The 12,992-nt window shown below is 35.2% G+C and overlaps 1 protein-coding gene across 1 annotated transcript in view; it reads left to right on the top strand.

Moving 5' to 3' along the window:
- The window catches only part of Shcbp1 (SHC binding and spindle associated 1), a 40,095-nt gene that overhangs the window by 23,432 nt on the left and 3,671 nt on the right, over positions 1 to 12,992 (top strand). The window contains exons 6-13 of the mRNA XM_031391208.1: positions 797 to 1,030; positions 1,117 to 1,285; positions 1,581 to 1,701; positions 5,058 to 5,189; positions 7,225 to 7,343; positions 9,765 to 9,851; positions 10,191 to 10,332; positions 12,915 to 12,988. Coding sequence (XP_031247068.1) covers positions 797 to 1,030; positions 1,117 to 1,285; positions 1,581 to 1,701; positions 5,058 to 5,189; positions 7,225 to 7,343; positions 9,765 to 9,851; positions 10,191 to 10,332; positions 12,915 to 12,988 — 1,078 coding nt within the window. The remainder of the gene's footprint in view (positions 1 to 796; positions 1,031 to 1,116; positions 1,286 to 1,580; positions 1,702 to 5,057; positions 5,190 to 7,224; positions 7,344 to 9,764; positions 9,852 to 10,190; positions 10,333 to 12,914; positions 12,989 to 12,992) is intronic.

Below are 12,992 nucleotides of genomic sequence, written 5' to 3'. Positions count from 1 at the left end.
TTATTTCTTTTTAGACCTGTGCTGTATCTTAGAGTCTTGCTATCCAGTCTTCTGCTTGATTCATATAATTGTAAGGCTTTCTTCTAAGTTCTCTAATTGGAATACTGAGTTTTTTCGTTCCACCTTCACTTTGACTTATAGTCTCCTAAATGTTTCTCTTTATTGAATTGTTTTCAAATCTCAAATTACCTTCATTCAGCTGTATATTTAAATGTATTTTCTTGTACGTTACTCAAGTATTTATTATTATCCTCTTGGAGATCAATTAAATGTTTGTGCCTTTAAATTTTTTGATGAGATTTATGAATGCTTTTCTAAATTCTGTGACCTGAAGTTCATCTAGGAAGTTCTCATTAGATAGCACTTCTGTAGGACCAGTTTGATGGGAGACATGCTATTTTGACCTTTCATATTGTTTTTGTTTTTACAATTTGACCTGGGCATGTGGACTTCTTTCTTTGGTTAGTGTGTCTGATCTGTGAATCTGGCCTTCTTTAGATTAGGCCATACCAGGAGATGTGCCCCTAGAGCAAGGCCAGGTATAGCAGGTAGATGAGCTGTTTAATTGGACTAGGGAAAGATGGCTCCTAAACTACAGGTCTATAACTAGTACAAGAAAGGAGGTTTACAAATGAAGATGGTTCATGATCACAGGTCTAGAATTAGGATTGTGAATTTTCAGCTGGTGGGGAGAGGTGAGGTAAAGGCCAGGGAAAGGTAATAAGAAGCTTAACCAAGAATGATAGGAAAATATACTAGAAAAGGTAATGGATTTCAATTTGCTTTTAACTTTCAGGTATTATGATATACTTGAAGATCGAGTTCCCTCAGGACTTATTGTTGACTACCACAATCTGTTGTCTCAATGTGAAGAGAGTTACAGGAAATTTTTAAATCTGAGAAGCAGTTTGTCAAATTGTAATTCTGACTCTGAGCAGGAAAATATCTCCATGGTGGAAGGGTTAAATTTGTATTCAGAAATTGAACAGTTGAAACAAAAGCTAAAACTCATTGAGAATCCTTTGTTGAGGTATGTGTATTTTTCTTGTTCTTAATTATTTAGCATGTCATCTTTCTAGCTATCTTAGAGCTGATGGGACTTCTTTTTTTTTAAAGATATGTTTTTGGTTATCAGAAGAACTCTAATATCCAAGCAAAGGGTACTCGTCAAAATGGTCAGAAGGTCATCCATGTGGTTTCCTCCACCATGAAGACAGGTCTACTTCGGTCTCTATTCAGGGACAGGTTTTGTGAGGAGTCTTGCAAAGAAGAAACGGAAGTTCAGGTAAAAGAAGTTATTGCTCCAAGTGACTATTTTTGATTCACTCCAAATTTTTATCAGTTCTCCAAATATTTATAGAAACTTTCTAGAGCTGGTTTTTCTGTGAGATCCAAATTGTAAGACCATATATTGTTATCTGCCTGTCACTTCAGTGACAAGCACACAACTAGGTTAAGAGCACTATAAAAAAGATAAAGATAAAGTTTCGATTAATTTTCATGTGATGCATAAAGGCACTTGAAGTACTACCTAAGTGCCTTTGGGGGATGTATTTTTACCATATGCTGTTGTTTTCTAGTTCCATAGTGATCTATTGTCTGGTATAAATGCCTGCTATGATGGTGACACTGTCATTATTTGTCCTGGCCATTATATAGTTCATGGTACCTGCTCCATAGCTGACTCCATTGAATTGGAAGGTGAGTATAGAAGATCATAACCAAACTTTCATTTGTAGCAAGTAAACAGTAAGTTAGTGATCTTGATTAATGCCAAGAATGAGTCAGCCCATATGATTTCATTTTTGGTTTTGGTTTACCCTCTCTACAACCTGTGCCTATCACCATCTCCTTATTCCCTATAACTGTTTGAACCCTTTGATCCCCGATTTTCCTTGACTTTCATATCACATGTGTTCTATTATTTCTCACACCCCTCTCCCTTAAAGCTTTTTCTTCTTCTCATTGGTCCTTTTCTAGTTTCATGACAAATACATGCATCTCCTCTCATATAAATACAAATACATAAAAAGTAGAAACTAGCTGGGTGGTGGTGGCACACGCCTTTAATCCTAGCACTTGGGAGGCAGAGGCAGGAGGGTTTCTGAGTTTGAGGCCAGCCTGGTCTACAGAGTGAGTACCAGGATAGCCAGGGCTACACAGAGAAACCCTGTCTCAAAAAACCAAAAAAAAAAAAAAAAAAAAAAATTAGAAACTAAGGTACACATATAAGAGAGAAAACAAGGTACTTGTCTTTCTCAATCTGAATTACCTCACTTAATATTTTCTACTTCCATTTACCTGTGAACTTTATAATTTCACCTTTTTTATAATTGAATTGTATATATATATACCACAATATGTATATTGTGTATATGTACAACAGTTTTATTATCCATCATCAGTTGATACATATCTATTCTGATTCTTTTTTTTTTTTCAATTATGAATAGAATAAATAAATACAAGTATCTCTTTAGTAGGTTTGGAGAGCTCTTTTTTTTATTTTTCGAGACAGGGTTTGTCTGTGTAGCCCTGGTTGTCCTGGAACTCAGTCTGTAGACCAGGCTGGCCTCGAACTCAGAAATCCGCCTGCCTCTGCCTCCCAAGTGCTGGGATTAACGGCATGCGCCACCACTGCCCAGCTGGAGAGCTCTTTGAGTATATGTCCAGGAGTGGTATAGCAATGTCATGTTAGTTCTAGTTTTAGCATATTGAGAAAATCTTCTACACTGATTTCCATAGTCAATATTACATTCCTACTAATAGTGCATAAGCATTCTCCACCAGCATTTGCTATCATTTATTTTCTTAAGAGTGGCCATTTGACTATGGCAAGATGAAATCTCATGGTAGTTTTAGTTTACATTTCCCTAATGTCTAAGAATGTTAAAGGCTAAAGATATTTATTGGCCTTTTGTACTACTACTTTGAATACTCTCTATTCTATGTTCTTTTTCATTGGGTTCCTTGTTTTTTTAGTACTTTGAGGCCCTTTTATATTCTATATATTAACCATCTGTTGAATCTATAGCTGGAAAATATTTTCTCCCATTCTAAAGGGTATATTTTCCCTCAATTAACATGGTCCTTTGCTGTACAGATGATTTTTAGTTTCATTAGGTCAAATTTATTGTTTGTTGGTCTTATCTCCTAAATTCATGGAGTCCTTATTTATGCATGGATCTTGAAGTCTTCTCTGTTTATTTCTCTAACAGTTTCAGAATTTGGGGGCTTATGTTCAAATATTTGATCAATTTGGGATTGGTTCTCTCTCTCTCTCTCTCTCTCTCTCTCTCTCTCTCTCTCTCTGTGTGTGTGTGTGTGTGTGTGTGTGTGTGTGTGTGTGATGAAGTATTATCTAATTTCATTCTTCTACTGTATATATCTTTCTCCAAACACACTTTGTTAAAGAGACCATCTTTTTATTCAATGAATATTTTTGGAATCTTTGTCAAAAATAAAATAGTTGTAGCTGCATGGGTTTATATCTGGATCTTATATTCCATTGATCTACATGCCCTACATGTGTATGTGCATGCACACAAACCAACACCATACTGTTTTTGGTAAATGGTGATGCTTTTTTTCTTTAAACTGAGTGTTGCTTTGGCTTTATTAGTACTCTTTTAAAAACTAAAAGAAGTACTTATTTACTTTTTTTCTTGACAGTTTCATAAACAAATACTATGTGTTATAATTTTATTCATCCTCACTCATTACCTTCTATCATTTTCCTTCTCTTTTACCTGAACCACTTTTTCCTACATATACCCTAATGAAACCCACTCCTATCCTCTCCAGCATCCATTAGCAGTCATTAGCTCTTCAGGAAGGAATAAAGTCTCATGGACACTTTATCTATCCATGATGAAAAACTGAAAGGCTTAGTCTTGTATAGGCATCTATAAATGTTGTTTGTTCATGGCTGCAATGGCCCTGACATATCTGGATGGCAGCATTTCATGATACTCTTCACAGTGTTCTGATTGTTAAATTTTGTTGTGCCTTGACTTCTATGATATCTCTTGGGCTTTGGATAGTGGTTTTTCAGCAGAGGTTGATATAGATGTCACTTAGCAGTCACTCAGTACTTTGACCAGGTATGTCTTCCTCTACAAAGGCTAAAAACATGTTTAGAAGGCAGTTGGACAACATGTTCGTTTTTGTAGACAGAGGCAGTATGCTCTTCCCTTGGGACCATGAGCTCCTCAGCCATAAAACTGTGGCCAGGTTTAGAGTACCAGGTATGTAATCTATCCAGAGGAGCAGACTTCATGTCCATGATACAAAGCAGTTAGTTATTCCCAAAATAGTCATGCTATCATTATATCAGTGAGCATATCCTGTCTGGCAGGTGTGTTTTATCACATGTGCAATATACAATTAGGTGAGGCTGTTGATAGCACCTTCTGGTACTGTGAGCCTTAGCCTGCATAGAGGGCATTTTTTGCACAGTTCCTATCTCTTTGTGTCCTACACCAAAGTATGTTACTCTCAAGTTTTTAAATTCCTAAAATTATTTATCATTATTATTATTATTATTATTATTATTATTATTATTATTATTATTAAAGTACTAGGTTTCCATATAGCTTTTTTTTTATGCTTCCTCAGTTTTCTTTCCCTTTTCCCTTTCTTCCCAGTACCCCTATATTCCTGCCCAAACCCTTTCATGCCTAGTCCCCCAATTTCATGTCCTTGTGTTTAACTACCTCCTCCTTTAGTGATTCCTCTGACCATGGAACCTTTCTTGCCTCTATAAAGAATTAAATTTGAATTTTTTTTTAATTTTAAAGCTATGTATTCAAGAAAGAAAATTTGGGTTTCCCTTTGTGAACCTAGGCTACTCTACTCAGTATAATACTTTCTAGTTCTATCCATTTTCCTGCAAATTTACTATCTTCTTCTCTTATGGTTGTATAGAATTCCATTGTGCACATGTGCTTCATTTTCATTGCTCATTCATCAGTAGTAAGGCATTTAGATTGTCTTAATATTTTTGTATGTAGATGTTTCTCTTCATTCTTCCTAAGTGATTTTACTCTCTTCCTTAGGATATGGTCTACCAGATGATATTGTCATAGAAAAGAGAGGCAAAGGAGATACTTTTGTGGATTGCATGGGTATGGACGTTAAAATTTCAGGCATAAAATTTATTCAGCATGATTCTGTAGAAGGAATCTTAAGTAAGTATCTGGATGTTTGATGTATTTTTTGTTTTGAGCTTTGAGAGAAAGGTTGACTGTGCATGAAAGTTAAATTTTGATGTAATTGAATATATGGGAGGCAGATTAATAAATTGTATAGCATGACAATTTAGGAAGCATCAAAGTGAAAAATAACTTGTTTTATTCTTGGAAACTAATTAAATTCTTTTTTGTTACTGTTTTTTATTGTTGTTGTTGCTGTTGCTTGTTTGTTTTTTGTTCTTGTTTTTGAGATCAGGTCTCACTCTGAACTAGCTGTCCTGAAATTTATAGCAAATAGCAATCCTACCTCAGCTTCCTGAGCCCTGGATTTATAGGCATATTTCACCATACCTTACACAGGTATAACAGTGTTAAAGTGGTGGAACCCTTTAGAGGTTGGACCTAATAGTAGGTAATTAGATTACAGGGCCTCTATTCTCAGGAATGGATTAATATAGGTTTCGACTGTACTTAATATCAGGATAGCTGGCCTGGGATCTTTTGGTGCTTCTCCTGTGTCCACCTCACATCTTACTATAGGATCACTGGGATTGTGTGTGTGCACTACTACACCTGGCTTTACCAGAGTTCTGGGCGTTTAAACTTAGGTCCTCATGTTTTAGCAAATGCTTTACCCTCTAAGCCAGTCATTTATTAAAAATATAGCCTTCAGTTTTTAGAAAATAGTTAAAAAATAGATATGAGTTTGTAACATGTGTAACAAAATCTAAATGATACCTCTGAAAAATATCCTGTTGACTAATTATGATCTGTACCATCACAGTTTGTACAAACTTTCTACTTTTCCATTCAATTTTGGAAATATCAGCCATCTTAACTTTCATTTTAACTTTGATAAACTTTCTAGTTTTCCCTTCTGAGAAAATCATTTTATCCCTTATATATAAGTCTTTATTGAATAAAAAATCATTCATCTTTTACTTACTGGTTTTCTTTCTTAATAACATGAGGACCATATATGCTTGATTATTGATAAAGCAAATCTTTATCATCAATATGCAAAGGATAGTTAAAAAGTAATCTAAATCAGTAACAATGACATGCAGATTTTGAGTTTACTCATCTCAGCAGGAAACCTGTCAGCTCTAGGAAAAGATGTGGTCTAGTTGTCTATATTTGGAATTCTCAAGAGATCATAGAATTTAAGCTTTATGTTTTTATTACTGCCCATAGCATGGCATATTTTTACCCACATGTTGCTTTCAAATTTTGTGGTGGATTTTGTTTATAAGGTTGCTGTGAGCCTGTTTGCTGCTTTCAGCAATTTTTTTAAAGATTTATTTATTTTATGCATATGAATACTTACTGTCGCTGTACAGATAGTTGTGAGCCTTCATCTGGTTGTTGAGAATTGACTTTTAGGACCCTGCTCGCTCTGGTCAGCCCTGCTTGCTCGGGTCAGCCTTGGCCCCACTCTGCTCCGCTTGCTCTAGTAGGCCCCGCTTGCTCAGGCCCAAAGATTTATTTATTATTGTAAATAAGTATACTGTAGCTGTCTGCATAAACACCAGAAAAGGGCTTCAGATCTCATTATGAGTGGTTGTGAGCCACCATGTGGTTGCTGGGATTTGAACTCAGGACCTTTGGAAGAGCAGTCAGTACTCTTACCTGCTGAGCCATCTCACCAGCCCCTGCTTTCAGCAAATTATTACCACATCACATACATAAACATATATATTATATGGTCAGAGAAATGAAACAGTATATAACTTAAGATTAAAGCTATTCACTTAAGTTGTAAAAGCTGATTACATGATAAGTTCAAAACAAATTGGTTACACTGTTCTCTTAAAGGCTGGTGTAGTGGTTTGAATGAGAATGGCCCCAAATTGGCTCATATATATTTTTGAGTGTTTGGTTCCCAGTTGGTAGACTATTGGGAAGGATTAGGGGTGTGCGGTCTTTTTGGAGAAAGTGTGATTATAAAGAGTTATCACAATATCTAATGCTAGCTTTAAACTGTTTCTGATATTGATATATTACTTAAAATACTTGAATACTTTTGTTACAGTCATTCACCATGGCAAGACCACACTGGAAAACTGTGTACTGCAATGTGAAACCACAGGAGTCACGGTGCGCACATCAGCAGAACTTTTCATGAAAAACTCAGATGTATATGGTGCCAAGGTATTGCTTTATCTTTGGAAAGAAGTAGTTATGGTGTTTAAATTTGAAATAAATCAATCAAATATGGTACCAAGATGTAAATCTATTATTTCTTCAATGAAAATCAGACACTAATGATCTCCTAGTCATCTAAAATGTAGGTAGTCATTAAACATATGACTGCTATAGCATTTTATAAACAGGGCACTGAGAATAGAATTGATTATCTAATGTTCTTAAAAAGTATAGACCCTTAAGATTATACTTTGTGGAACTGGAGAGGTTGTTCAGTGGTTAAGATCATATACTTCACTTTGAGAGGACCCAGATTCAGTTCCCAATACCTATGTTAGCATACTAACATCTACTTGTAACTTTAGCTCCAGAGGTCCTGACATCCTTTTTGTGAACTCTGGGCACCTGTATTCAAATTCTCACATTCGTACACACAGACCTACACACATAACACATAATTTTAAAAATCTTTTTAAAAGGTCATAACTGTATAAATAAGTTTCTAACAATTACTGTATTACTGTAAGTGCTTAAGAATTTCACACATAATTACACATATTCAACTCCTTTTCCCTCTCCAGTTCTTCCCCTACCTCTCTATTACTTTTCCCTTCCAACTTCTTGTTTCCTTTTTTAAACCCTCTATATCCATGTACTGCTGCTTATGTGTACATGTGGTTTAGGACATCGAGCCATCTCAGACTTGTATATTTAAATGCTTGTGTCCAACTAATTATTGAGACAATGGTCATTTTGAATAACTACATCTTACAACAAAATTGTTAAATAATTTATTAATATAATCAAAAAGTTGATTTGTCTAGAATGAAAATCATTAAGTGTAGCCCTCTTTACTCCATATATATATATATATATATATATCTTTATAAGTGTGTGTGTGTGTGTGTGTGTGTGTGTGATTTTATATGTGTGCTAGTATGTATCTCTGTGCAGTGTAATTTGTGTGTGTATGTGTACATGTATGTATGTGTACATACATGCATATTTAAGATAGTTGACATTGTCTTCCTCAATCATTTTTACAATATTTTTTTGAAGTAGCGTTTCACTGGATGTGGAGCTCAGTTAGTCTGGCTGATCAGTGAGATACAGTGATCCTCCTGTCTCTCTCCTCCTAGGACTGGAGTTACACATTCACACTGTTGTGTTTGAGATCCAAATATTTCATGCTTGTATTGTAGGCATTTTAGTAAACAAACAATTTCTTTAGTCCCATGACTGCAATTTTTGGAAGTGATTAACTATCAATAGTTGTTCATCATTGTAGTATTGCTTGGTGCCCCAATATTGCTTGGTAGCAATATGGATTAGAACTGCCTAATAAAGGCCAGCAAAATGACACTGGGTTGGATGCTTGCTGCTAAACCTGAAAACCTGAGTTTGGTCCTTAGGAACCAAATTGATAGAAGAAGAGTATTGATTAATGTTGGTTGTAGGTGCCACAGTAGAGAGAGAAGCTCACCAAGATGATTTGCAGAAGAAGCAGAGAGGTTCAGCCTTCCTGGAAGACTGACCATGACTAGTTCACTCCAGTTACTTTTATTCAATCACACAAAATTGTCTACTTACCAAAGTTATTTTGACCTTGCTGCCCAAGAAAGCAGACAATCCACACAAATCTTGGTTCCTTTTTATCATGGCTAGCCATAACCAAAAGTAAGAACTCCCAAGTTTGCCAGGAATGTTCTAGGACTAGGGTTTGTGTGGGTGCAAGCTCTCATGTAGTACCAAGTGCAGACCTTCCAGAGAGATGACATTTCTTCAAGGTTAAAACAGTCTCAAAACAATTTCTCAACCTCTACCAATTAACCTAAATATTGCAAAGGTTTTACTGAAACATTTCATTTAAAGCCAGACACAAAGACTTTACTCTATATTTCATTTTAAGCCAGACATAATGGCTTTACTATACATATCACTACAGGAGAGAACCAACTCCTACAAATTGTTTTCTGACTTCCACAGACATACCGTGGCATATGTACACACATGTTTGTACATTCATAGACATCCCCAGTATAAATAAATGCGAAAGAAAGAAGGACAGAAGGAAGGAAAAGAAATAAAATGTTATCTTTAAAACAGTATATTTTACACTTATCCCATCTGAAAGGTTAAGAAATTATAATAATAAATTTTTTTATCTTTTTTTTTTTAAATATTTGTTTGTATACAAGTGTTTTACCCGCTTCTGTGTCTATGTACCACATATGTCCTGGTGCTCATGGAGGGAGGCCAGAAGAGGGTATCAGATCCCTTGGAACTAGGCTCATGATTGTGAGTCACCATATGGATGTTAGGAATTGAACCCTGGGTCCTCTAGAATAGTAGCCAGTGGTCTTAACTGTTGAGCCATCTCTCCAGCCCCTGGCTTGACTTTTTAAATTTTTACCTACTATTTTATAGGGTGCTGGTATAGAAATATATCCTGGAAGTAAGTGTACCCTAACTGACAATGGAATCCATCACTGCAAGGAAGGAATCCTCATCAAGGTGGGTATTGGCTGAAACATTTTTTTCTAAAGGTTAGAATGATTCCATCCTTAAAAAGTTATGTTTATTTCATTCTTATGTTGTGCTCTGTTAGATTGTTTTGTAAAGTATAAACTTTAAATTTTAATAGCACTAATAGTAATTAAAATTCTCTTAACAATCTTTTGTTATCCTCAGATCTACAGAAATAACACTCACTGTATACTTACTGCTACAATTTACTAATAAACATAGCTTTTTTACTCTTATTTTTAGAAATAGTGTGGGAAAGGGTAGAGAATTTATGAAACATATGTTTAATATGACAGTTCCTTAGTACATTTGTTTTCAATGTCACAGGACTTCCTTGATGAACATTATGATATTCCCAAAATATCTATGATAAATAATGTCATACATAATAATGAAGGTTATGGTGTTGTTTTGGTGAAGCCTACGATTTTCTGTGATCTACAGGAAAATGCCCAAGATGAAATTAATGGTATGCTATACTTAGTAATTTAATTTTAAAGGATATAAGTGTATTTGTTAATTGAACATAAAAATAGATGTAGTTTACTATATTTCAGCACCAAATTCTGATGAGGACTTTGGTTTTCTCCCTCAAAAATATTGCTGGAAGTCTGGGGATATAGTTCAGCTTGTAGAGTGCTGGCCTAACATGCACAAACCTGTAGGTTCTAACATTTGGGAGTTAGAAGCAGGAGGATAGAAGTTCAAAGTTATACTTAACTACAGAGAGTCAGAGATGACTTTTCAAAAAAAACAGAAAGAAAGAAATTTGAGTATGCTTAGTCATAGAGATAGAACAAGATCATAGAGAATGGTGAAGGCAGTATTGAATCTAAGCATGGAAGATACTTTCAAATTTGGCTTGTTGATCTATTCGTTCAGAGCTTTGGTGTGGTTCAGTAAGTCTTCTTGGCTTCTTGTGTGTAAAACAAAATAACTTCTATAGATATTCATGGAGGATGGAAGTAGGAAATGTTTCTAAGTTTGAGGGTTCTTTTACCTTTACTTTTCATTGGTAAATATAAGTTTCTCCCTGTCACCACTTTTCCTGACATAAAAGCTAAGCACAAGAAGTAAAAAGTATTAATATGGCTGTAGAAATTTTGAAGTGATTTAAAGAATAGGCCTTGTCATCCTTCAGGAGCCATTCCACACAAGACAGAGCAAAGTAAAATTGAGATGTATATTGAACAGAATCTTACCTTGAAAGCTCTGGTGGAAGAATCTACTTCCAAGTGTATTCATGTCATTCATCTGCAGAATCCGTAGTAGAGATTTTAGGACTAAGGTCTGTCTTGGCTGGAATCATTCTGTAGCCCCATTGATTAAGATCCACAGATTCAAGCTAATTTCTCATGCTTTGAATCTTCAGCAACCAGCTAGAAAAAAACTTTCTTAAATAACCTTAATTATATTGCAAGATAATATTACAAACTATTTTTGGCATTTAACAATCATGAGAGTGTCAGGAGCCATCTAGGAAAAGCTAAGACTAGCAGATGACATTTCTGCAGGTGGCCCACCATTTTTGCATGTTCTATGATGGGTGACCTCTGAGAGGCAAGGTCTCTAGAGACTTCAACTCAGGATTGCTTCTTGCAGCTGATATTCCTTTCCTATTACTATTACATAGCCTAAGGATTCCTGGACATTAGCCTACCCTATTGAGCAGATTTCCTGCAGATCAACATAAAGGTGAACTTTCATTAATGCTGTTTAGATGAATTAATGATTTCATAGAATTCCTGATTTAATTCAAATAATTTTAGGAAAAAAGTTTTAAGATGGTTTTATTTGTTTTACTAGAAATATGTAATAAAGTTAGAATCAAGAATAAAATGCACCCACTCCTCATAAATAGTAAGTAAAAGCTGCATAATAAGCAATACAATAAGCTTTCATAATTACACTAAAAGTATATGCTTGGGACAAATTTGTGTTAAAGGAAAAACATTCAGGTGCAAAGATGAAGCCATAGGTGTGCACTATGATAAGGCAAAGCCATGTAAAAACTTTTGCTTTGAACTTATAATGAGCTTACAATGTGAAACAAGGCTTTGTACTTGTTATTAATACTTTTCTGTAACTACCTTTTCATGTAATATTTTATATATGAGGTAATTCTTCTTACATAGAGAAATTTTTGTCTAAAAAGCTATAAAAAAAGCTTAAAGCAATAAAGACAGGTGGTGTAGCTAGTTTCCACTTCACCTGGTGTGTGTGTTGTCTGTGTGACATTTTCCCTTTACTTTTTCTCTCTGGTTCAAAAAGAGGTACTAAGCTTTCTGACCAGTGAGAGACTTCTTAGCTGACTGGGCAGAGAAAGAAGCACTAGCAATAAATCCTTTTCATAATTGCCCAACACTTATTTAATCATTAAGAGCTAAGTTTTTTAGCACTTATTGAGGCGCAGAACAGTAACAAAGAGTTGTTTCCCAGCACTTATTTAAGCACAAAGGGTTAAGTTTCTCCAGCACTTATTCAAGCACAGAGAGTTAAAGAGAAAAGAAGCTAGTGGTTCATCCAGAAAATAAGCAAAAGAGTGTTAAGCTTCCAGAAGCTCCAGTAGTTAGAGTTACAAAGCTGGAGATCATCAGTTTTGGCTTTCATTCCACTCTGTGTTCCATCTCAACTCCAAACTCCAGAAGGCCAGGGCAGGCCACCAGCAGGAGAGTACACTCTTGGGGATGGGAACTAGCTGGTAGATTATGAGTTTATTTAACAAAAGTAGCAATATTATATTATTCTTTGTATCCTAGCTCCGAATGCATAGCTTAGCAGATAGTAAATGTCTAGGAAAATATCTGTCCAGTGACTAAGATTTTAGAATGAAGAAGGGAAACAAAGTTTAAAATTGATGACCCTATTAATGTTATGAAACTTTGCAAGAAAATCCAAGTAGCTACTCATTGAGATTCTTACAGTAAAGAAATCCTATAATAAACTTTTGGCAGAAAATATTTGAGTCTGAAAGACTATTATTAGATATTAGAAATATCTCCTTGTTTGTTTAGACTGTATATTTAACTTCATTATAACTTGCTTCCTCAGACAATATGGTTCAGAAAAATACAGAGGCCGATGTCACTGAAGGATTAGATCTGGAAGAAATGCTTCAGTGTGTGGCTA

Source organism: Mastomys coucha, unplaced genomic scaffold (assembly GCF_008632895.1).
Source record: "Mastomys coucha isolate ucsf_1 unplaced genomic scaffold, UCSF_Mcou_1 pScaffold22, whole genome shotgun sequence".
NCBI lineage: Eukaryota > Metazoa > Chordata > Mammalia > Rodentia > Muridae > Mastomys > Mastomys coucha.
This window is presented reverse-complemented; position numbering and strand designations above follow the sequence as displayed.